Source organism: Scatophagus argus, chromosome 6, assembly GCF_020382885.2.
Source record: "Scatophagus argus isolate fScaArg1 chromosome 6, fScaArg1.pri, whole genome shotgun sequence".
In the NCBI taxonomy this organism is placed as follows: Eukaryota; Metazoa; Chordata; class Actinopteri; family Scatophagidae; genus Scatophagus; species Scatophagus argus.
In genome coordinates this window covers 23,720,522-23,747,691 of record NC_058498.1, presented here as the reverse complement: position 1 = coordinate 23,747,691, position 27,170 = coordinate 23,720,522, and the positions used below count along the sequence as shown (strand labels likewise).

At 38.9% G+C, this 27,170-nt stretch overlaps 1 protein-coding gene across 2 annotated transcripts in view; it reads left to right on the top strand.

Moving 5' to 3' along the window:
* The window catches only part of LOC124061065 (inactive N-acetylated-alpha-linked acidic dipeptidase-like protein 2), a 466,730-nt gene that overhangs the window by 19,174 nt on the left and 420,386 nt on the right, over positions 1-27,170 (top strand). The window contains exon 2 of one of the 2 annotated variants that reach the window (XM_046392589.1): positions 1,715-1,777. In XM_046392589.1, coding sequence (XP_046248545.1) covers positions 1,715-1,777 — 63 coding nt within the window. Of the gene's footprint in view, positions 1-1,714; positions 1,778-27,170 lie in introns of those variants that run through there. The other variant, XM_046392590.1, reaches the window with a different exon arrangement.

Genomic DNA, 27,170 nt, shown 5'->3' with positions numbered 1-27,170 from the left:
TACAGTAGCAGAGTTACTGTGGAATAAGTTAAATAAGTAAGGATGATGAATTAGGTACCACTGAAAGCTTTTTATCCACATGAGCTCTTTAATGTGAGACATAAGGCTTCTTTCTAATTTAATGGCACCTTGTACAACTTGTACAACTTGTACAACTTGGCCTCAGCCAAGCACCTTTACCTACATTGTTATGATGACCTGTAGCATTGTGCTCCTGAGAGCCAAAAATAGCGAAGGCATGCTACGATGGATTGAAGGTGACGTGATATCTGGGAAGGAAATTACTTGAGCTTAATGAAGTACATAACTCATTGCTCACATGCTGCCCAATATATAGCACACTCTCTCAATCTGCGAGGACAGTTTAGAGGGCACTACACACACTTTTAGAGGGTAATAGTTCATTTTCCTTGCTAGCTCCTCCACTGAGACCTCATTCCAGCTTGACCCAGTTTGTGGCAGAAAATTATGACTCAATCATTACTTTTTAATGGTTGTTCAATCATTTTAAATGATAATGGGTTTTGTATTTCCTGTGTGTCAAATGTTGAGGACCTCTTGGTAGGGCTGTTGTAACTTTTGTTGGAAACACTATTTAAGTCAGCAGTGGTGGAAGTACTCAAACCCATTAATTAAGAACCAATACCACAACATAAAAAATGGTCTCTCTGTGACTGATACAGATGCATCAATGGGTAAGTAGCATCTTACTGGTGTAGCTGGAAGTGGCACTCGTTTTACCTACTTCACAGAAAGGTTTAGTGTCATGATTCCTGATCTTTTGATTACCCCAGTCTAGTAAAGTTATAGGAAAGTAAAGTTATAGGAAAAATCTGAGAGGTTGTAAGATCAATCAATTGAACCTTCGCTCTATAATTTTTGCTTTTTGTGAAATATTAAGTTTTAGTACTTTGGGCTTCAAACAATAAATGAGACCATTTCAGAAGTTTCAAGAGGGAGTCACACTTTGGTAGAACTGCTAACAACTTGCAGACATCTGAAACTCGATAGACAATGTCAGGAAATGATGGGAACCACTTGTTTCAGCCACTTGTAACAATGCATTGTATTTTCCTTTCAATGTAAAAAGTTTGAAAAATAGCTAGCATCTAGAGAAGTAAAAAGTAGATCTCTCTCTTGGCCTGATATAAGTACAAAGTTTCATGAAATTGAAATACTCAACCAAAGTAAAAGTACCTCAAAACTGCATTTAAGTAACAAGATAATACTTCTGTTCCTACTGTTTGGCCAGGTTCTGTGAATCATTTCCAGTGTTCTTGTGGCTCCAAATGCTCCAAAATCCTTTTAACAAAAGCACTTGTAGCATCAAAGGCACCTCTGACAAAATAAACCCACAAAGAACGTTTTTTTCAGAGCACCAAAGAGGGTTAGTGTAGTTTTTCATTGGGTTAACCGTTTCCGAATGGTTGGGGTAGAAGATTGGAAGTGAAGGGCGTGCTCCTAGGCGAGAGAGGGGAGAGTGGATGAGAGAGCGGCCCTAATGCGGCATCTCATTACAACCTCTGTCAGGATCCCTCTATTCTACCATCAGCTCCCCTTAACTTGGTAAGAGCCCAACTGTCGTTTCGAGTGAGTGTGCCGCCAAGGAGGCATTTACAAATAAATGAAAAATGTCACATTTGATTTCACTCCTCTCGGACTGCAACGCCTCAGCTTTGTCACAAACTGTCTTTGTTGTTCTGGTCTCTCGCAGGTCCCGCTCCCGGTCGCCGTGGATGAGTTCTGGCAGGTTCAGGCCCTCTGCGTCTCTCCCAGGGTAAGCCCGGAGACAATGACCTTCGCTTAATGTTGTTGAAACACTGATTCCCCATTTTTTTTTCCGCCCTGCTCTGCTTCTCTCATCCTTGTCCTTGAATGGCATGCAAGTGAGCAGGAAGTTGGAGCTGGTTTGCAGTGACGGGGAAATAAAGAGCTGGCAAAATGGCGTGGCATGTCGTTTAGGGAGAGTCAGCATGGTATCGTCTTTAACCCTTGGCTTTGTGGTTCGCCTCGGATGCCCTCGCTATTGCTGCTGCTGCTGCCACAAAGGCAGGGAATTAAAGACACACGGCACCTTTTTGATCTCGTATGTTGGCTTTATTTTATTTTGTGATTTTAGTAAGAAATGTCGCTTGGCTTTTTAGTGTTTCAGGATTGAAATCTTTGGATATTGAATTATTCTAAGATGTTATTCTTGTGGAGAATTTCTGCTCCTAAACACACATACTGGAAATAATATGGTTTACCTCCATTATCACTGTGAAAGCATTCGTGAATATTTAATTTTTGATTTCGATCCATTAAATGCAAAAAAAGCTTCGCTCCATATTACGAAAAATGGCACAATATTCTGTAAAAATAAAACCATCTTTCTACTAATAGATTTGTAGGAATACATAATTTAGATTTCAAATTTGTACACAATGTTTACATTTTTTAGATCTTTCAAACTGCTACAAATATAGCATTGTCCTTTTATCACATTCATTTTACTGTGGAATCCATTGCTGTGATTTGTGAAGCCATTTTAGATCATCTCACAGTATTAGCCTGTTTTATCGGTTTGTACCAAACAAATAGTTTTCTAATCACTTTAAGGCATGTTTAATCTCATGGAAGGAATTCCACTGCAGTTGCGAGGCTTTCACTTCAGCTCCATGACGCTAACAATAGCAAACATGCCAGTAAGGTGCAATTGTATGTGTTTCAGTATATATGCAAGCCATATCCCATAATACGTACTACAGCCTTTAGTCTCTCTAACATCCTCAGCATATTGTTGCTAAATGCACCCGCAGCATATCAACATCAAACGCTGGCACTTCTTTAAAGCTCTATTGTCAGATATGAGGCAGTCTATATGTTATTCTCTGACATTTAATGGCATATTACAAGAAGCCATCAGCTTGCAGTACGTCAACCCTGTTGAAGCAGCCAAATGCTTGTTTTGATGTCGAAAATCACAACGACAAACGTCTTTTTCATTAAGGATTACCTTCCATCAGCCTGCTAACGCATTCACTTCAAAGAAAAGACCTGCACACTTCAACTACTTGACTGACGTATTAATATCCTGTACACTTTTCTAAAGACTTGAAAGTACTTGTATATAGGGCTTTCATAAGTTACCACAAGACTGCATGTTTTATCCACTTCTAACAATTCTCAGACCTCTTTGAACAATTATTGGAAAACAAGGGAGCTGTAGAGAAAACAGTTTTACTCACCTGCTGCTTCCCTTAACCGTCTCAGCACATCAACTGGTATATGTTCCAAAGGGGCGGTCAGTAAGGTACCATTTGTAGCTTGTAGCGTGGTTTTTTTTTTTTTGCTTTTTTTGTTTTTTAGTACAAATGCCCCATGCAGGCTTTTTGGAATGGGTTGTTAAGCCTCTTCAGTAACACTTTAAAGAGTGTGCGTAGTGGGTGGGATGTTGTAAGGAGGGGGAGATGGACGGCCTGTTAAAAGATCCTGAAGCAGAATGCCTCTGCAGTTTAAAAGCTGTTAATGATGCATGTCGTTCACCAAGGAATCAGTGGACTGCAGCCAGCAGGTTTCTTACACTAAATGTGTGTGTGTGCGTGCATGTGTGTGAGTGGGACACCTGTTGTGCTCTCTGTACTTGCCCATTAGGCAATGGAGATAAATAACAAAAAGTAAAGCTTTGTGTTGAGTAGAAGTGGAACCAGTATTTGTTGCTGCATTTTTGAAGCTGAAGACCTATTGATGACGACTGTTGTAATTGGAGGACATTTGTAATGGCTTTTAAGTGGCTGTAAGGAGGTTATTCATAAATTAAGGGCGCACTAGGTGGATGCTTTTGTTTAATGTGGTGTTTTTCACTGTGAATTGGGCATGGCTGCGATAGCTGCAAATCTCTGTTGTTCTAATCTATCACAGAAATGCACAAAGAATATTACAGTAACAGTGTGGAAAAGGTATTCCAGGGTCACACTCATTGATTAACACACTTGCAAGCTGCCCACACATGCCAGGTCTTTTGTTGGACAGCTCTGTCAGGGCAGTGAGAGGTTAAATCCCAGGCTTGAGGACACCTCTTCAAATGTTGCTGAAGCCAGGACTAGTTCACATTATTGGTTCAAAGGTGAGCCTTAAAAACATGCAGGGATGAGGCATTGAGAGGCCATTGCAATCAAATCCATTCATGACCTCCTGTAGTTAATTGTTTAAGTATACGAAAAAGTGTACTACTATGACTACCTTCCCAGCTGAGTGAACACTGGTGCGACTGGCTGCTGCTGCTGCTCTCTGGTGTTTTAACTCTCTTTTCCAAGCTAATTACCTTATTTTATAGCTCTTCATTCCTGTTAAACCCTTTTGCTGCTCTGTCTGACGGCAATCTCACTGTTTATACACTATACTGCTCTGCCTCTATCAGGACATTGTTCGACATCCCCATTCGAAATACAGCCACTGTGGGTCTCGACGGAGCTTCAGTTATAATAACACAAAAGCTATACAATCATTCTGTTCTTCCGCTGCCGGTGCAGCAAAAAAAAAAAAAAATCCAGCGGACTGTTGACCATAGTGTGCTAGTTAGCATAGTCAGTCCAGCTAGGTTTCAGCAGGGTGCAAAAAAGCTCAAAATTGGATTTCTCAGCATTAAAATTAAACAAGGGTCTTCTTATGAGCGACGTTATGGATGATCGTAAGGTTGACTCTTATGGTTCGGATGAGACTTGGCAGGAGCAAAATGACTTTTTAGAGTTGAATCAGGCATGTCCTCCTGGGTTTGTTTACATCTTGCAACCATGTCTCTCTAGACGTGAGGGAGGTCTTGAAATACTTCACAACTCGACCTTAAAGACATCTCTACTCACTGTACCAGTGGACGCATCCTTTGAATTGGTTACTTTACTTATCAGTTGTCCAACATCTCTGGTACTAACTGTTGTCTTTCGGCCACCAAAATACTTCAGCACTTTCTTAGATGAACTCTGTGTACTCCTCTGTGTACTCTCCAACCCACTATAAAGCACTCTGGACCCTCTTTGTTGTTCAGTTGTTACACCCCTGGACTGTGTTGCATCTGAAATACCCATATCTGATCAAAAACTGCTCTCCTTCAATGTCAAAGTTACAACTTCCAAACAATTCTCCATGACCTTCCGGGAATATAAAAAAGATCAACCCCTCAGCCTTGACCACTGGAATTTCTGACCTCCCACACGGTGGTCATTCAATTTTGCGCCTCTTAAAACCCAGACTGCATCATTCACTCAACATCTGTCAGCTCAAATCTAGAGGCCAGCACTTAGAACACCTTTATAAATGAGCTGGACTTATGGTACAGAGAGTGATGTATAGCAAACATGTTTGTCTTGATAAAGATGCTCTTTCTCCTGCTAAATCTGATTTTTATTCAGAACTAATTAAGTCTGGCGATGGTAACACTAAGGCCTTGTTCTCCACTGTTAATTGCATCCAAAAACCCCCTGACACACTTCCTGCAGGCCCGTACCACACTATTCAATGTCATGAATTTATCTTTTTTTCAATGACAAATTAACTGCCATCCATCAGCAGCTGGCCTTCTCTGCAATCCCATCCTGTACCTCTCTATACAGTGTATGAAATGATCCCTCTCCTTCCTTTCCTCTCCTCTTTTACCCTACCATCTGAACCAGAACTTTTCCATCTCATTCACAAATCTAATTTTTACACATATCTACTTGATCCCATAGCAACTTATCTGGTAAAAGCCTTCTCACCTTCTCTTTCTTATCTATCTTCCTGTATTATTCACTCCTCCCTCAGCTTCAATGCTGTCCCATCATCTTTAAAAATATCTACTAGAACTCCAATTCTTAAGAAACCTGGTGCAACAATCTAAACAACTTCTGCCCCATCAAATTGTCCTTTTATTTCCAAAATCCTTGAAAAAGCAGTTGCAGCACAGATCCATGCTCACCTCAACCTATATGAGTGTATAGTTTTTTCAGTCAGGGATTTGTCCTAAGCATAACACAGAAACCACCCTGTTAAGAGTAATTAATGGTCTGTTAATGGCCACTGATGGTGACCTCTTATTCATTCTTGCTATATTTGAGTGCAGCTTTTGACACTATTTCACACAACATCCTGTTGAACTGTTTAAACACAATTGGTGGTTACTGGTGTCCATCTTTCCTGTCAGGTCTCATGCTGTTCAGTCTGTTTGGGTTTGAACTCCTGTTTTATTTTGTAGGGATTCCCGTTTGTGTTCTTTGTTGGTGTCTTTACTTTCCATAATTGTCTACTCTTTTCATCTGTGTTGACTGTCATTGTGTTCACCTGTGTCTCAGTAGCCCCTCTCCTCATATATATATGTATATATATATACACATGTATATATGTATGTACTGTGAGTAGCTTTCTGGCATGTTTTTCCCCGTGTGGTATTCTTTCCTGTCTAGTTTCTCTTCCTCATGGTTTTTGACTTTGGCCTGCCTTTTTGACTACCCTTTGCATAGCATTTTTGTACTTTTGCCTGAGCTGACTGCCTTTTTGTACCGATCCTGGACTGTTAATAAACCGCCTCTCCACACCTGTTTGCCTCTGGTCTGCTCTGTGGGTCCAAGAATACTCTGTCTGGACTTGACATTGCCTAGTTAACGTCATACCTTTCCAATTGTATGCATTTTGTACAACAAAAAAAATTTTCATTCCCAACCTTCTTCTCTAAGCTGTAGTTTTCCCCAAATCTCTGTCCTAGGTTACCTGCTGCTGCTCTCCCCCTTGGCAACTTTTCTGCTAGATCTGACAGCGATTTCCGCTGTTACACTGATGATGCACAACTTATTCACAAAACCTTGACTCTGTGCTTTCACCTGTCTGTCTTCAACTGCCTTCTTGAAGTAAAAGCATGTTTTTTTTAGATTAAATTCTTTATTATCATTGTCACATGAACCAACAAAAACAGTTTAGCAACTCTATTTGGCAGTAGCAAATAAAGATGTTCAGATAAAAATAAAAAATAATAAATAAAAACAAACAAATAGGTAAATAGAGCAAGATATCAAAAGTGCAGTGTGGTCCCAATCATTCTTTTTCCTGTCTTATTGTGAGAGTAGGTACAAAAGAACAGTAGACCTAATAAAACTGACACTAAACTCAGACATCAGCAGTCAATGTTCAATAATTTAATCCAGAAGACAGTAGGAGTTATAAACAGTCCAAAAAGCCATAGTATATAAAAAACTAAACTGTAAGGTGGTGAGACCATGTCGCCAGAAAAATAGAACAAATCACAAAATTGTCCATAAAAACTGTCTATCCAAAACAGAGACTTAGCTGTTGATGTGAGACAGAAAATGTCAGTAGGCAAAAAAACTGGAAACTAGGGTGACTCTGAAGAGTAAAAAAGTAATCAACTTTGGCAAAACAAACAAACAAAACAAAACAACAAGAAATCAAGGCAACAACAGGAATAGCTTCAGTCAAACAAGTGAGCAGAGATGGGCGAGGGTAACGACAATTATAGGAAGATGCACCTGAGGCAGAGAAAACAGGTGTTAGCAAAAAGGTGACTTCAAAAACACTTGAATCACTGAGAACAGACAGACAATGCATCTGGAAAGTATTCACACCGCTTCTCTTTTTCCACATTTTGTTATGTTACAGTCTCATTCCAAAATGGATTAAATTAAATTTCTCCCACGAAAAATGTGACATGTACATAAATATTCACACCCTTTGCCATGACAATCAAAATTGCATCCTGTTTCCATTGATCATCCTTCAGAGGTTTCTACAACTTGAGTTAAGTCCACGTGTGGACTCCACCTGTGGACTCAACCACGAGAAACGAAATTGATGAAACAACGATTGAACTCTTTGGCATGAATGACAAGCGTCATGTCTGGAGGAAACCAGGCACTGCTCATCACCTGGCCAATACCATTCCTACTGTGAAGCATGGTGGTGGTAGCATCATGCTGTGGGGATGCTTTGTGGCAGCAGGAACTGTGAGACCAGTAAGGGTCGAGGGAAAGATGACTGCAGCAATGTACAGAGACATCCTTGATGACAACCTGCTCCAGAGTTCACTGGACCTCAGACTGGGACGAAGGTTTATCTTCCAACAGGATAACAACCTTAACCGTACGGCCAACATCACCAAGGAGTGGCTTCGGGTCAACTCTGTGAATGTCCTTGAGTGGTCCAGTCAGAGCCCAGATTTGAACCCTATTGAGCATCTCTGGAGAGATCTGAAAATGGCTTTGCACTGACACTCCCCATCCAACCTGATGGAGCTTGAGAGGTTGTGCATTGAGGAGTGGAAGAAACTGACCAAAACTCAGTGTGCCAAGCTTATAGGATCATACTCAAAAAAACTTGAGGCTGTAACTGCTGCCAAAGGGGCTTCAACAAAGTATTGATCAGAAGGTGTGAATACTTATGTACATGTTATATTTTTGTTTTTTATTTTTAATAAATTTGCAAAAAATTCAAGCAAACTTATTACACTTTGTCATTATGGGGTATTTTTTGTAGAATTTTGAGGGAAAAAATGAATTTAATCCATTTTGGAATGAGACTGTAACATAACAATATGTGCAAAAAGCGAAGAGTTGTGAATACTTTCCGGATGCTTTGTATGTGAAGAGGGATAAAGAATAACACACCCCATCTCTTCAACAGCTCCATTGGCTGCTCACCAAATTCTGCATCGATTTCAAAATTCTCCTCCTCACTTCCAGAGAGCTCCATAACCTCACTCCACCTTACCTCTCAGATCTCCTACAATGCTACACTGCCTCTCCAACTCTCTGCTCCTACTCATTTGGTCTCCTCCATTCATTCCCTGCTTGCCTAACTACTATGGGCGATGGAGAACAGAGAAAAGAGAATTCTCTCCCAGTTAACATCTGTAACTCAAAATCTCTACCCCAATTTACAGCCAGACTTAAAACTCGCTTACTCTTTAACTAGTGCCTGCACTCTAACCTATCTTAATCTTCAGTTTCTGTTCTGTTTCTACTTACTGTTGTCATGTTTTTATTTGTTGCCTTTATTTTCCAATGTCATTGCATCAAATGCAAATGCATCATCATCATTATTATTATTATTATTATTGTTGTTGTTGTTGTTGTTGTTACTATTAATGATACAGAACTGGGAAAGTATGACCTTTATAATCGAGCTCAGTGGGATTGTAGTTTGAACCCATGGCCTTAAGCAGTGCAAGCATCTGTGCTATTAGAGCTCAAATCTTGACAAACATTGTGAGTTAGAGGTTAGAGGGGTACAATAGATGCAAAGAACCTACTTGAAGGCATGATGTTAGGTCTCAGAGTCATAACCCTGATTGCCACATTATTGGTACAAACTATGTAATCTTTTTTCCATCTATAGCTAATTTGTCAGGACTCAAGTCCATCAGTTCCTGCCCTGGAGCAAATTTCAGCAGTCAGTAAAAGAAATTGGGCATGATGTGCTATATCAACAGTCAAAATATTAAAAATGTGATTTATAATAAATTGAAAGTTTAAGGGTTTCATCGTCCAAAGAAAAAAACATCACCATTTACATCTCATTTCTTACTTTCTTTATTTTTTCTTTACTTTTAATTAACAAAATAAATAAATTAATTAATTATTTTTAAAAAAGTAATGTTTGAGTATCTTCTCAACTTCAGCTTACTGCTTCCAGGTTTGAATCCAGTCACAAAGAACAGAAACACTGAAAATTAGCAACAACTTTACAGGGTGTGTGATTGGGAATGCTGCTTTTTACAGAATTTAGAAGTCTGTTACATCGAGAATTCAAAAAAAAAAAATCCAGCACATTACCTATTTCCTGTTTTCAATGCTAACTCATACTGTAAATGATCTGAAAATGTGAGAATCACAAATAAATCAGGAATTAGTAGAGCCACACATCACTGTCAGCAGTGTCATCTTTAGCAATGATGGAAGCAGATTTGGAAGAGGACATGGCCGACGAGTATCACCAAGCACAGTACAACATGCTTGGTGTCCTTAATGTTGACAAAGACCTTGGTCTGTGAAGCGAGAGGTTGAAAGTGTGTGTGTGTGTATGTGTTTGGCATATGAATGATGAGTTCTATTCACTCAAGGTGACTTTTGAGGAGTCATCCATTTCCCCAGTCATTGTCTCCCATTACTTGCTCCAGTGCACCACTTATGCTACACACACAAAAGCAATCATGGCTTGTTATCTGACTTTAAAGTATACTTCAATCTATATTGTGAACAGAATACATAAAAGGATGAAAATTTAAAAGGTTTTCAGCATGAAAATAATTTATGAACGCATTTCATAAATGTCAGATATTTCTTCTGAATATATCTCTGACGACATGTTAGCAAACAAAAATGAGTAACAAAAGAACAATTTTTATTTACATTCAGCCTCTGGATTGATTTTATTATAGGTTTGTTTTAAAATGTACTACAAGATTTTGTGTGTGTGCACCCAAAAGGTATGTTATTGCTGAGCCTTCTCTGCACTCATTGCCAGCTTAGTTTGCTGACGTGCTTCAAAGGCACCTGCTGTGTACATAACTGACTACTTGTCAGATTGTTGGTGATCTGTGCTGCAGAGTCAGGAGTATACATACTTTTTTTTCGGTGAGACTAGCGTGTTTGGTGCCTTGAATTGGTTCACAGTGGGCTTAGGTTCCTGTCTGAAGACCTCCTCAGATACACAGCAGCTGGATAGAGTAAGGGTTAACTATGCTGCTCGGCAACTCAGGGTTCAAGTCCTTGTCAGAGCACCCCCTAAGATAAACGATGTGGTGGATCAGTGAAGCATTGTGATGAGTGAAATAGGTTCAGTTGATAAATGAGCTTGATGAATGGTAAATGTAAGAGAGTCAGGTAAGGTCTAGTTAGATCAGTTTGGCAAATGTTTAGGTCAACCATTTGATTAGTTGGTTAGGTGTTAGAGAAGAAGGTTAAGAATGCTACAGGCAACTTGGTGACTGGGGTTCGAGTCCCTCAGAGCACCTCCTCAGATAAATGAGGGGGTTCAGAGGAAGGGAAGTTGATAAATGGGCTTGATGGATGGTAAGAGTAATGTAGGTGAGCCAGTTCACAGAGGCAGGATGTCAGACAGAGTCCCTCCTCAGATAAATGAGGTGGTATGGGTTTAGTTGAAGTGAAGCTGGTGTGGCTGTATGGTTAGTGAATGTCTCTGCTATCTGAGCCTCAAGAGCTGGGCTGCTAACGTGACAGCATTCAAACTCCAAATAGCAGTTACTGTAATGTGCTGAATGACCAAATCATTTTTGACTGTGAATGGCTCTTTGCTTCATTGTAATTCTCAATCACTCAGTTTCATATTTTCTAAGCCTGAAACTGTCATTTCTCTTTGCGTATAGCTTTCAATTTAGGCCAGTAATTTGAATATTCAAACATTTTAAAGAACATCACGTGGCTGATGGCTTAAAGAATTTTGTCTGTTAAGGACTATCTACAAAATATGGAGAAAATGAAGTAACACCTCTGCTCAGAAGATCTGTTAAACCAGAAAGAGGAACAAATAGATTTCCAGATGCCCTTGAAACATCTATGACTTATTTAGGTGATATAATACTTTCAGGAGTTCTGGCCAACAGTCTGGCTGCCGCCACAGCAAAAGCCATGTCACCTGTTAGACTTAACCTGGACCTTTAAACCCCCAGAGTCCTCTGATTAATGGATCTGGCGGAGCTAATATCTCTGCCTTTGCACATAGACAGTATTGTTTTTTGGGTTATTTTTTTTTATTATTTTGCCTCCAAACATGAGATGATATTTTTTTTCATTTGAGGCAACAGTTTCACTATGTTGCACAACACTACTTCGACACAGAGGGGCCCACATATTGTTTCTGGTTTTTGTTTCGGTGTCAACGTGAAGCGGCAGCTCCCATCTCTACGATCAGAAGATTTATCAAATGTACAGTCACTACAATGCAATCCGTAACAACAGCTCAAAAATATCTGAAAGCTTTCAATTGCTGTTGAGTCATCCTGTGAAACAGGTAATGGACACAGAATGGGTATTACACACATTCATTCATTTCTCATTTCTCATGATGTGAGTTGCGATAATCTCAAAATTGCCAGCGTTTTGTAATTCCATAAAGTGTCTTCTGTGTAGCTTACTAAGGTTGTATAACATGCCTTTATGATAAGAAATTTGCTCCTTGCTCTCTGCGAGATAGGGCATTGAGCATAGTTTACAAAGCTGCAAACATAAAGCGCAGTGCAAGTATACGTAATCATCATTTCCCCTTTCTTACGATCTTCTGCAGCAAGAGTTTGAATGTAACAACATGATGGGATTTACTGTTGGAAAGCTGAAGTTCTCTAATTACCAACAGGTAAAATAGCTGTGTTTGAGATACAGTGCAAACATAGCCTCTGCTACTGTGTCTGAAAACCACAGTTTTTTTTTGTTTTGTTTTTTCAACAGTCTCTGACCCTCTGAAATAATCTGAACTGAAGTGCAGTACTCAGTGGCAGTTTCAAAAGGTTAGGGGCTTCACTGAGTTGGACCCCAGCACTCTTCCCATTGGGAAAACAATGAGACAGCCAGCAAAGAGTGATTTTACCACTGATCGTGTGTAGAAGTCATTGAAAAAGAGGCAAAGGACCACAATAGTGGTCTGTGAGCGTCTAACTGTCACTATCAGCTTTCCTGCTTCAGGGATCAGCCAGGAAGCTTTGGCAGCAAGTTTCAAGCTGGGTTCTGCAACTGTGGGATGCATTGTTGGGGAGGTGCGCCATACTATATGAATTGGGCTCAGGCAGGAGTATGAGACTTTACCAGAGGGAGAACAGTGGGAGGTAATCAAGACTGATTTTTTGGGAGCTACAGGATTATCCCAATTGTGTCGGCTCAGCAGATGGGGAACATCAGTGTGAGAGCACCAGCCAACAATGGCAGTGGTTTTTATAACTACAAAGGTTACCTCAGTTTCATCTTGATGGCTGCCTGTGGTGCAAGGTACAACTTCAGGTATGTCAATATTTTTTGAACATGGAAGTTTGATTTTTCTCCATGCCTTAAAGTCTCTCTCTGCTGTGATGCTTGTATGAGTGCGTGATGGTTCGCAGTTGAGCTTTACTGAATGAGCAAATGATTGGTTCTAGCCTTTGAGCTTGCAGTTTAGAAGACCAGCTTCTTCCACCTCCTGTGTCGTTGTTTGAATTGCATTTTAAAATAAATCTTTTAATGGCAATAGATTCCTTGTCACTGGTTTTTCTTGGGAGCTAAGAAAAGAGGAGTGTCATTTATTTTGTGTTGTGCCTGTTAAGACCAGGAATTGTATATTGTGATTTGCTTTGCAAGTCAGTGTTAATATTGCTGTTATTATATATATTATTATTTGTCTCATCATTTTCCTTCTATATTATCTGTACCATAAAAGTTGATACTTAAAGGAGAGACTTTGGAATCTTGAGGTGTTCAGTTGAAAACAGTTGAAACAGCCATCAGAAAGGCATTTGTTGTTCTGCATAACTCTCTCTGTGATACAGAAAAGCTGAAAGGTGCATTATTCCTGTGCTGATGAATAATGGTGACAGGCAGTTCAGGGAGACACCAAACTTCTTGACACTCAGTGTTTGACTGCTAAAAACAGAATGGTGTGACTGAGAATGCTGCAAAGAATATTTTCTTACCGATTCGGGAAGGGTCAGTTGGCAGGATGCTGCCATTCAATAAGGCACATTGCATTAAAAAGACCACAACAACCATGACTGTAACAAATGTAACACCTTACTACAGCACAAAATTAATTTCAAGTTCAGTAGTTTTGTCAGTTGTGTGAAATAACAATATGGTGGCCTGTTGTGTTAATACTCTAAAAGCACTGTTCTGCTTTTTAAAATACTATAGGTATACTATGCAGGATTTTCCTAAACACAACATATAGACTCATAGAAAAGTAGTCCCTTTAAATCATCACTTATGACCCACCAGAAGAGTGTAGCGATTTTTGAAGCTTCTTTGATGCAAATCATTTCACGCCTTTACAGAGGGTTTTTATTCCATGTACTTGAACATCTGAAAGCGACAACAACAGTAGTTAATACACTAAACGACTTTGACCAGCTGTCTTCTGCATTACAGCAGAATATCTGGTCATTGTGAAAGCTGTTCTCTCCGTAATGCACAGATGTCTTTCTCCCATTCTGTGAATAATAAAGCCATTAAATGAAGGAGATCGTATGTTTTTCCACTGTGCCAGGTTACTGAGTAAACTGAATAACTTTGATTGAAAACCCAGAACAACTTCAAAACTGCAACACTAATTTACAAGACCGGTTCTTAGTTTTACTTTTGTTTATGCTGTAGTCATGGCGAATTTGGATCACTTAATATACTGATCAGTGTTACTTGAGTCAGTACCACCAAGAACCTAACGATGAAACCCAACTCCAAAGCCCTCTTAGGTCATGCACTCCGAGTTAATATCCCCATCACAATCCACGGGACTCATCACTGTAACTGAGATTTTACTGGCGCTTGGTTACAGTCACGAGTCCTGTGGTTCCGGATCTCTTTGCTGATGTGAGTCCTGCACGCTCACTCAAGTCAGTCGGTCACAGCCTTTTCCAAACGAGCTGGATCGGTAATGTTTCTGGCCATGCAGGAAGTTTTACTAACTCGACTCCATGAGTCCCCTGACGACGAGTAAGGTAGCAACTGCTGGTAGATTATAAAGAGATTATGAATTTATATTTATAATTTTGTATTGATATGGGTTGTTAGCAAAAAATGTAGACAAAGACTAAAGAGGGGGATTATTGATTATTTTTAGGAGTCAAGTGAATTAACCAACTGACTCTTGCATGTCTATTAAGCTGACACGCAGATAATCACGTACCTTCTTAAAACACCAGAAGCTTACCAGAATGGTACAGTTAGTCTACAGTTCTTCTTGGGAATAGTTGATTTCCGTCATGAGTTCCATTATATTTAAGCCTCTGAAGTGCTACAACTGCCAGCCACCTAATACTGTGTACGCAAACATACCTCCAGAGTCCTAATATGCCTGAAATAACTCTCCATTGTGGGAAAGAAAATGCTTTTCTGGGAGATTTCAAGAAATTGAAATTGCACCTGTAGAGCATCTGTGGTCATCTGGGGTGTGGAATCATTTTGATGGTATTAGAATTCCAATATCTTCACACATAGGTAGAAGTACAAGAATATATGCATGGAAATCTATGCATATTATCATGCATACAGTAAGTTTTTAATTAATAATACACTTTCCTTTTAAGTAAAAAAATGTAAATTCAAGAACTGAGTTTCTGACTATTAATTCAATAAATACACAGTTTGAAATGACAGGCATGTTGTCAGATAGTATAATGAATTTGTAACTTTACGTGCAAGGCTTCAGCTCCCTGAAAAAGTCTTTTTTTTTTGTGCTAGTATTGTGTAGTAGACGCCAGGCTGCACATGTTAAGAATTTCCCTCATCAGTATTAGTGAGAATGGTCAAGAAAGCATTCTTTGTCACCATGTATGACAAGGTACAATGTATCAATACAGTGATCTCCCTCACAAAAGGTTAGCTTTGCATTATAATTGCTGCTGACATTTCCCACTGAAATTGCACACAAGGACGAATCATGCACGTGGGATCAGCAGTGTGAGTCCCTTTCTCTCTTTTCCTGTGATCGGTAAATTCTTCTCACGTGTAGAAATTTCACATTTAAATTTCTTCAGGTGATTAGTTCACCTGATGATGTTTACAGTCTTTTTTTGCTCGAGTACATCGCCTATCATATCATCTTGTGACAGTTTTGTACCTGTTTATATTTTAGTCAGCATCATGCTTGCTGAGATCGCTCATTATCCTTTCATCTCTTTAGTCCTTGCTATGTTTCTCTCTTTCCTTTTGTATTAGTTTCTCCCTGTCCTACTCAGTCTCTTCTCGACCTTATTGCATCCTACAATGACACATAACTCAGCAGCACACCTGCGATCCATGACAGCTGAGCCCCTGGCCTGGTGCAGTGCTGTCACTCAGCTAGCTAACTGCCATTAAACAGCATGACCCTGCCGCCCCATTAGGCTTGAGTCAGATGGGAGTGTCAAACCATTCCCCGATGCACCTCGCTGTTTGGCGCTGCTGTGCAGATGTAGTTTTGGTAGATTTAAACTAACAGTGCAAGAGACTGTCTCATGTACAGTGACTCCGGAGAGTCATTCATATGTTGGTTTAAAAAAAAACAAAACAAAATGCAGTGAAAGAAAAAAAGACAGACAACAAAGGCAGTTGTTCAGTGCTGCTATGCTTGTACTGCTCGTTGGTGTTCAGCCTAATGACATTATGTGATGTAGCATTTATTATGGCATACTGTTGGGATGAGTTTTAGTTTTGTAGACCTTTAATGAATTTCCAAAAGTAAAAAATGCAGCTTTTTACAATGAAACAATGAAAGAAAATACAATTGTACATCATTTGCATGTCAAATGCACTGGAACTGTTTAGTAGGTATAAACTGATAAAAAATACTGAGACCCAATCTAAAATGGTTTCACAAATCATATCAATGGATTGCACAGTAATATGAATGCAATAAAAGAACACTCATACATTTTTAGTAGTTTGAAAGAACTAAAGAATGTAAACATCGTGTCCACATTGTAGTCCTTCAATATTTGTATATAATGGCATGAACATCTATCATAATGGAGTAATGTACCTTCAGCATCTTCAGCAATGCATTCTTACATTTCATGGATCAAAATGAAACCTGAAGGCTTTAATTCCCTGAATGCTTCACAGTAATGATAGCTGTAGACAATATTGTTGCCACTATGAGTACATGAGAATAGAAATTCTCCTACACAGGAAGAACATCTTACAGTATTAAAAATAAAATAAGTAACATCATATAGTGCCACAAAGAAAGTGTGACGCTATATGATGATGTAAGTCCTGGAAACTAAAAGGTAAAGCAACATTTATTTTCAAAATTACAAAATAAAATTGCCTAATCATAAGAGATTAAAAGGTGCAGTGTGTTTTTAATTCCCTGCCTTTGTGAGAGCAATATCAAGGACATCCCAGAGGGCATCTTAGGACACAGTAGTTCAAAAAAAATCATTACACAATGTTTAGTTCAGTCTAACCCACAAGGTACATTTAGACCAACCCCAAACATAGAGGGTACTCAGTTCATTCTTATTTGTTCACAGCTGTGTTTATGTAGTGTAGCATTGATTATGAATATGTAAATAAGCTCTTCCACATTCATTTCAACCAATTACCTTCTCATTGGGTGGTAATTAGTATTGATGATGAGATGTTACCCTTCGCAGTCACCTTCTGTTTTCAGAGATTTCAAAGGTTGATGGAATTACTTGAAGCAGGCTTTGAGGCAATATTTCTATATTAGTGTACATGCATTGTTCAAAATAATACATGGACACTCGCCTAATATAGTGTTCCAGCCAGTCCTGCTTTCTGAACACGCAATTTGTTAGGCCATTGACTTTTCAAGGTGTCAGAGGTATTCCAGTAGCTGGCCAACAGGTCAGATGCTTTCAAAAGTGCTGTCATATTGGCTGGTAGCAGATCTCTGGAAACCCTTGTTCCAGTGTATCTCACACATGCTCTTTTGGACTGAGATCTGATGACTTGGCAGTCAAGTTCCATAATGTTCACAGGACTGTTCCTGGACAAGTTCATCCTCAGGATGTGAGCAGGGACGCAGATGTGCAAATACAGGGTGGATATGTTGAGTAATGATATATATCAAGCCAAACAACCACACAACAACAACAAAAAACACACTACCCCCCTTACACAGAAAGAAAACTAACCTCACTTAAACTAATTCTGGCTAATTGTTTTGTAATAAGCATGGATGGGTTTGCCTTTTGCCTACATGATCTTTCATTCTCCGTGCAGGGTTATTTTATGGTGGATGGACACAGATGAAACTCTAACAGTGTCATCTTACTTTGCATTTCAGAGCATTCAAGTCAATTTCCAGTAAATGTTAGAATGGTCATTTACTCAGCACACCACACAGCCTTGCCTGTCTTCACCATCACCACCTACATCTGAATATGCTGAATATTACTACAGAATGGTTTGCCAAATATTATTTCTATGAAAACTCTCTGTTTAGGGCTGGGCTCATGAGGAAGCTCAGGTCATCCATTAATCACAGGTTTGGTGGTTCAATTCCCAGCTTATCCTTTCAACATGGCCTTGAGCAAGACAGGTGGCTCCATCACCAGTGGTGTGTGTGTGTGTGTGTGTGTGAGAGAGAGAGAGAGAGAGAGAGAGAGGGTGAATGGGAATCAAATTGTGCTTTGTCAATTAATGTAGAAAAGCAAGTCATAAAAATGTATTTACTATTTAACAAAGTATCTGTTCTGTACAAAACAGCAACAGATAAACAGAGGGTTCCAGTATTAGTACCGGGTGATACTTTACCAACTTTTCCTAATTTCAGAAAGAATAAGATCATGTCATTACCTTTTACTTTGAAAAAATTTACAGTACCAGAAACCTAGCTAGCCAGTTTGGCAATCATCATTTGGTCCATTTGGAAAGTAGCAAGCTTGAGAGAGCTATACACCAAACCAAACCTCATTTCCTCTTGTGTCAAATGGGTGGGCTGAAAATAAGAGCCATTACTGATATTCTTGGTCATGAGACCTTTCTCATGCTCATGATGACACTCATTTTAGGATTCCCTCCATACACTAAAGATATATACTTTATTCCTGTTCATACCATGTTACATAGTTGGTACCAATTGCATCCACTCTGTCATCAAATATAAAGTTACCTTGTGCTGCTATAAACTTTCAACTTTCAGCAGCTTTCACCATGAGCTACTTATGTAAAAACAGTACCATCAAATTACGCTGAATGCAGATCAGTATCACTTCAGGATCCCATTCTGTTTAGGGTCACTTCTTGTGATCACAGCCACTTATGGTGGAGACAGAAAACATGTTACTATGCACAATTCTTCAGTTTGCCTCGGTTTGCAGGGCTAAATGGACTAGCCCTTTTAATACTGGTACCACAAAAGGGTTAGAGCTAAAACTCTGGAGCTGCCTGCACTCTGTAGTACTCTAATGCTTCACAATCGAGATGGGAAGTAGAGAGAAGAGAGTGATAAGAGGGCAGTTAGATATGTGAGCACATACAGTAAGAGGAGATTGTAAGAATGGCACTAAACATAATTGTTTTGTCTTTAAAATAGCCAGAATGTGCTGTACCTGTGCAGGAGTCTCCTAGCAACTACAGCTGGCACCATCATGGAGGACGACTCCAATGGCTCCACTAAATAAATTGTTCTTGGAAATTATACTAGACTATTTTCCATAAGAATTGCTTTTTGACCAAAAATTACACTTTCACTTAGTCAGAGGATTTGTCTTAAACCATTGCAGATGTTGTGATGCAGATGTTACATTTAAAAAGTACATTGTATTGGCTATGCCTTGTGAATACCATGAGCTAGATAATGTTCAAAGCAAATTTCTTTACATAACCCACAACCCAGTATTTTAACCAACTTTGAATGTCATCCTCAATGCCCCTCCATGTGAAACACAGTAGTCTTTTGGATAATTTATAGATGATGATGATAAAATAATACCAACACCCAAGGGACTGGAGAACATGGTTAGAGGTGGAAATTGGTGCAAACTGGGTTCAAAATTGTGCCATGGTTGTTGTTGCAAAATGAAAGAATTTGTCACAAAAATAATTTAAACTGCTTAATGTGTTGTCAAAGCTTTGAAAGTGAAAGTTTCCAACTGAAAGCCTCTTTGAAAGTCTCTGATAACTTCTTTCCTTAAGTTTTTATGCATATGATCTTGCACTTCAAACTTATTAGATACATTAGCAGCAAGGCAGTGGGGATGAGGATATAAAGCAATGGGCTAACTGAGTGGATAAATCTGGAGGTGTTAAACGGATTGTCATGCAATTTTGCACACACATTTATAATCACCCCTACAAAATCCAGATGACTTTGGTGATTCTCTAATTTGTCCTGTTGACCCACCGTGAGGTTGACATTTTGTGTGAAAAGTCTTGATATTCAGTTGACATTGAGTATGGTATAGCTTCTCTTCTCAACAGAGGAAGTCCCACTCACTTCTCATTTGGTGCAACCAGCAGATCTGAGTTTTTAATTCACCATTGAAATATTCCAAAATTCACCAGATAGGCTGGCACAAAGGTGATGATGTTCAGGGTTATAGGAAAATAAACCTCATGGAGGCACCATCCATAAGAATATTTATTTTTAGTTACATCTGAACAATTCCTGCAAAAACCTAAAGCTATATATTTTATTTTTGTAGCTTGGTTTTCTTGTGCACTAGCGCTGTCTTTCCCTGTTTCCCTCCATAAACAATTGTTTGATCCTATTCTGATGCTTCTGATTGGTTCTCCTGTCATGTTTCAAATTATAGCATCAGCGTCACTGAGTAAACACGATGTCAGTTAAAAACGCTTTTCACACATGCAGGTATAAAACTCATTTCGCACAGATGTCATATTAGGGTGCAAATATAGTTGTGCAATTTCAAGAATGTTTACCTGCTATCAAGATGCTGTTGACCTCCAAGCATTCCATGTCCAACCTCAACACACATTTGAAGGTATGTAGCTAACTTACGTATGTACATGCTGATATGAACGCGCAAGATATTTATATCGCTAAAAAGCAACAATATGGATGATATTAAATGTGTAGATATAAGGGATATAGGACGAGATGTTATTTCATGCAGATTAAATAGTTCAGTGAGTGAAGTTGTCACAACTCTCCACCCGCATGTCTGCCTCTGCACAGAGACTCAGCTAAACCTGCTGAGAGAAGAGATTAGCAGCTAACCTTATTTTCTGATTGTCTCACTGTGGTTACGTTCAACAGCACGAGACATCTAGAAGTCGAGTCTTTTATTGATAAAGACAGTTATTATAGTTATTTGAATAAACACGATCTAGATGAAGATATGTTTAGTTTAATAAGTACAATAAGCTAAACTACTGATAAACTCTTAGACCAGTGATCCTGTGGTTAAACTTGTTATATATTTAATAATAAAATACAAATTTTCACTGATTTTCTTTACATATCGTTTAGGTAGGCTTTATTTTATTTACCATTAATGTCATGACTTATTACTCTGGGGAAATCTGGGTTGGCACTGAGTATGAAGCTAGAATGTAAAATCTTCATTAGGTCAGTACGATGTACTGTGTTTCATTACCAGTTGAATATAATATTTATGTACCGAAGAGTCATATTACAAAAACAGTGGTTGCAATCTATTTATTTTTTTTTTATTTATTTATTTTTTTAGAGGAAACATCTAAGGATTCTGCTGATGCAAGACACATCAAGTCTGCCTGATGAGAGGCAAGATTCAGAAAGCACTTCTACCCAAGGAGTTTCTCCACCTGCTTTGAAGCAAGCAAGGAAAGCGGCAAGGTTCAATGTGTGAACAAACTGGTATTCGAGTTGTGGTCTATGATGTACAGTGTTTTTCAGTGGTGGAGCAGCAGTCATTTCGAATGTTGGTTGAGGGAATCAGTGGCGGGAAAAAAAGTGATGTGTTGAAAAACCTTGATGCAGCGCATTGAAAGAGAGTTTGCAACTAAGAGCGTCGGTTTAGTCACGGAGGCAATCTTTTGACGGCATCTTGAAACCGAATGAGGGATGATCACATGGAACAGGTCCTCCTCTCTGTTACAACAATCCCAACACTATCCCAGTGATTCACAATAACTGATCTGTGTTGTGTGGACACCTGTAGTAACTTTATTTATTGCAGTACTTATTATTTTGTCCAGCTTGATTTTCACTGATACAGAGCACAAACTTTATATTGACCACTTCTCCTAAATTACACTGGCCCTTGTTAAATATTTGATGCAAATGTCTGATCTAACAGTACAAAGAGGTACTGAAGTTAAACCTTGTGGTGGCTGTTATTATATAGTCTGTGTTGAGTTGAGTACTGCTGGAAGACTCGATACTTGCTGCATCTGAGACACTGTCAGGTCTAAAAATGTAAAAAAATCAGTTATCAGTTAGATAACATTGATTCAAAGGAAGAAGTAGGAAGTAAGTTTAGAGAAGTAATCAAAAAGTAACCAAATGTAATGCTTAATTTTGATAAGGTAATTGAAATAGTTACATACTACTACATTTTCAAGAGAGTTCAAATGTAATTGTATCCAATTATATTTACAAAACAATCTTCCCAACAAGTGATTTAAGACAATACAAGTGATTAAAGACAATTTGCAACTTTGGTTCAGAACTATTATACAAGTAAGACAATCTGCCTCGTTCCATAGGCACAAAAAACACTAATCAGACCTAAATCATAACACTTCAATCATATTGCTTCTATTGCAGCCAGCAGTGCAACATAATTGTAGTCTGTAATAGCTCTAATAGTGTCACATGACTACCTTTGAAATTAGTTTTAGGCCACTTGCTTCAGAAAGCCATATTTTAACATCTAATCTCATGTCAAATCATTCCCTCTTTATTTCTGTTGCACTACAGCTCTGCTGTCCAGACCGGGACTCTCTTGCTGTGAGGCAATAGTGCCAACCACTGCACCACAAATCTCAGAAAAAAAAGATAATAAGAGGATAAAAGTATAAAAAGGTTCTTGCATTAAACCCAAATAAAAGTGTTTGTGCAGAAAATTAACAATACTTTTAATTCATTTGAAATACCTTCCCTCCCTTTGTAATATTATAATCATCCTTTAAATGGCAAATTAAAGTGTAAATAGACACCCCAAGTGTTTCCTCCCATGGAATTATTTATGGTGATACTGTGGTAAAGACAACACTTTCAACTTTCTGTTTTCCTTAGATAGCAGCTACCAACAACTGAGGACAAAAGCACGAGTTATTAGTTTATTTAAATGAGACATGAAAGAAGATATGATGCCAGGCAGGATACCTGAATGGATCACCAGTCAGCTTTCATTTTCTCAGGAGATTTCTCATTGTTCATTGTGCATAAATGAACAATGAGAATGAATAATAAAAAAAATGTCCATTTAAAGTTTTCCTCAAGTCAGAACTACAATTTTTTTATTCATAGCTATGGCTTCTGAAGTTGAAGACCCCCAGTATGTCTGCCAAAGAACATTAGCCATGACTTGAAAACCTTCCTTAACCAAACTAAGCCACAGCTTTCTGTCACTGCTTTCTCCACAGTTTGAATGGAGCTTGAACGTCATCTTAGTGGAGTTACAGCTGACTTCATTTCAGGATTATACAGACAGCACATAAACAGGGCATGTGTTTGCAATATGAATGCACTCGCTTTTCAGAGTAACATAAATGAAGAGCTTAGCTTATATTGTATAGGGAAACCACTATCTTTTAAGCATTTGGATACATTTCAAATAAACCCTGCGGAGTGATAAATGTGGTGGTCCCTTGAGACCACCATTTACATCTTTGTCTTAATAAGGTTTATCTTCACTTTGCAATAACACACCTCTCAGCAGACACATTCACAGCCACATTCAGATCTTGTACTGCAGACTGATGGGGTTGCTAAGTGTCATGATGCTAACTGTGGATACCTATTTGGAATAAAGGAGATTATTAGGCACTAAGAGGATTGACTGGTGAGAGGCATAGTGTGGGACAAGCCTTTCGCTCTCAAGGGACCAGATAGCACACAGGGAGATGATCAGTGGTGGAGGTAGAGATAGCAGTGCTGTTTAGAGTGAGATTAAACAGATTAATGCCAGCTGGGCATTTTTCAACCCCAAACACTTCTTAAATGTCTCTAGGTTCAGTGAAGGGTTTTACTTTAGATATGAGCTCCCAATTCTCTTAAGGCTTTTCCTTTTCTCTTTTTTTTGTGAGAGTCTAAAAATGTTCACCTCAGGCAGCTGTTCAGCTTTTTAGTTACCTGACCCCCTTTAAGCCCACATTTAGCCAAGCTTACCTTCCTCTGTGGAGCAACAAATCCTGTGGCACATGTCTAAATTGAGAAGGAGGGTGAGGTGGTTGGAAGACTGTCTAAAAACTAGCGAATGTAGTTTCTGAAGACATTGCAGCTGTGAATGCTGGATGTGGAAGAACTGATGCTGAACTAAATTACTGCCTTTAAAAGTTGAATAATAAACTGAAAATTTGAAAGATGTGTATTTAAAGGATTGTTGACAAGCTGATGCTAAACTGAATTGCTGACTTTATTTTTTTAGAGGTGAAGAAATTTGAACAGTCATTTACAGAAGAGTCTAATTAGTATGAATGGAATTGAAGAGAAGGTTGAAGAAAACTACACAAGGTGTTGGAGTTTCTGGTTTAAAGAATAAATGAGTAGGTAAGACTTTGAAAGAGTATCAGCAGTTGAAAAAAGGCAGAAAAAACTCATAATGTTTAAAATATTTGTTATTTGTGTTTTGTTTGAATAATACCCATAAAGTATGAAAGATGTGTAATATTGTAAGGTTTGATGAAAAGCTGCTACACTGAATTCTATGTGTGGTAGTGTGAAAAGTTTGGGAATAAATGCAAGCTAAAGAAAAGATTTTTAGACAATTTTCCAGCTTCCGTCTACCCATTAACTCAAGCAAAAATTCTGTGAATGTTGTGAACAGCATTACACCACAGTTTCTATGATGGGCAAAAATGGCCCGTTTGGTGCTTCTAGGTATGAAAGATTGCTCTCCCATGACTCACCAATTTCAGGAAAAGTCATTAACTGGGAGATCTAAGGGTTTTATTTAACACAGTTACATGCATTGAAAAATGGGGGATAAAAATTACCCTACCACTTTTGAAGTTTGAATGCTGTATAAACCTGTGAATGAATGGACAAGAGTTGAAAATGCACAAAAAACTGTGAAAATGGGGGAGTTTTAAACAATCTGTCCATTTATGTCAATTAGGAAATTTTCTTAGAAAATGCTCAATATTATGGAAAGTATTTAAGTTATCAAAAATCTGAAAATCAGCCAGAATGTCCTAATTGGGCTGAATATTTTGATGTTTGATCGAAGTTTCTGTGTAAAAAATCTTAGTAGTGTGTGGCAAAACATGGCTGAATAATAAATGAACAATATACTACACCCAATAACGCTTGTTGGCAGGAAGTTCCAATTTAGCAACACTTTTAAAAGTCCTCCAGAGAAAATTGAAAGCGGGAGGGGGTGGCTTTGCCCCACAGAAGTGTTGCAGTTATCAGTCAGGCATTCTTTGATAGAAAAGGATTGTGGATTACTATTGTGGAAGCATCAAGGCTGTTTTGTCCCTGTCTGAGCCCGTGATAGCCATCGGTACCCTCACTACCCTGTCGATGATGCTACCACCTTGCCTCTGGAGCTATCTGATACACACACAAACACATGCACACTGACACACTCGCACCCTTTCGAAAGCAGTCCATGACATACACAAACATACAAAGTTTGCTGAGTGAAATAATGGGGCAATGCATGGTATGTATTTAACAACCTGAGGAAACACCTCATTAAACACAAAATATATTTAAAATCTTTAGAGCGGGCCTTGATTGGTAACTAGAGAGCCAAGCCCTGTCAGCAGCCACAGCTGCTGAGGCTTCATTATCATTTGGACAAGTCATTACTAGATCTAACTGGGACAATATCTTGGATGACATTAGCTTCAATTCAGTTCAATTCAGTTTATTTATATACCAGCATTCCCCCATGAACAAGTGCTTGGCTGCAATGGTAAGGAAAAATGTCCTTTCAGAAGGCAGAAACCTCGAGCAGACCCCAGCTCTGGATGGGCGACCATCTGCTTTGACTGATTTGGTTGTGGGAGAGAAAGAGAGAGAAAAGAAGGGGCACAGAGACAGAGATGTGTAGCAACAGCAATAATAACAGAGAGCTGTATCTATAGGTAGTAGCCAACCTCATTAGTTAGAAACAAACAGAATTGAAATCCTTAGCATGAAATCAATAGGATATGAGCATCAGCAACAGCATATTCAGGAAATTATTACAATACACAAGTACGGCAGCACGGGCAACAACACAACCAACAAGGCTGGTGTTTCTTCTTCGGAGAAGTTTGGAGATGCTGCAGTGGCATATTGCTACCCTCCCGTGTTAGTTATGTTCGTTTTGATAGTTATTTATATATGTATTTATATATTTCAGTGCTATGCATCATTTCCATCAGTTTGTTCACTATAGCCCAATTATGCAAACTGAGCAACATGCTCAGATAAAAAGAATTTCTCCAGCTGCTTCCAGGTCTTTGAACAGTTTCCTCCTTTGCGATGTTACACCATATTTGCTGACTTATTTTTTTTGTAAGTCCTAAAGGTTCTTAGTTTATTCTTGATCTTGTTTTTGGTGATTTGGGTGAAATTACAAAACTGGGACTCCTTTGAAATCATTCTGCTTCCACTGACACAGGGGCTGACTCTTGTGCCCACCTGCCTCACAGTGGGAGGACGTGGTCAGGAATGAACTGCAGCAGTAATCATTTTCAGCATGACATCTTGCAGTAGGGTGCAATGTGGAGAAATCATCGCCTTTGTTAATATGTGTATACAGTAAATAGTAGATGTACATATTTCTACCGCAACGTGTTTAGAAACATTTTGCATGATAGATCCATGGTATTAGAACTTACACTGCTCGATGGCATTCACTGAGACACCTAAATAATGGGGTATTGATCGCTGGATGTGAATCATTGCCAAATAGTTGGAGGCCTTTGGTCACTTAAAGGGATATTGGATACATGCATCCTCTTGACCAAAAACATTCTCAAGAACTGTGATTGATAAAGACATCTCTCTATACAGAAGACCAGCTCAAATAATTTTGTTTTAGGGGACAGCACTTCAAAATCCATTAACATGAAGTGGTTGTATTTATCCTGATGTGAAATAGCAGCTACTCCATCAACTCTTACATTTTTACGATGGGTCTCCCTTTCATAATCTCAGCTCTGCTCTAATGTGTTGCCCTAATCAGCCTTAAATTGTCGTCTTGGTTTGATTTAAGTCCGCCATAATGAGAAATCTGCCTTTCGAATGACAGTAGCCATCCATTTATCCTTTCCATCTCTCTTTACGCAGCCTCTCAGCACCTCCTCCAGACCATCCAAATTGAAGTTAAAAGAGACAGCATGGTTGGATTGTGTGATGACAATATATAGTCCACTCTCCTCTAACCTCTCTCT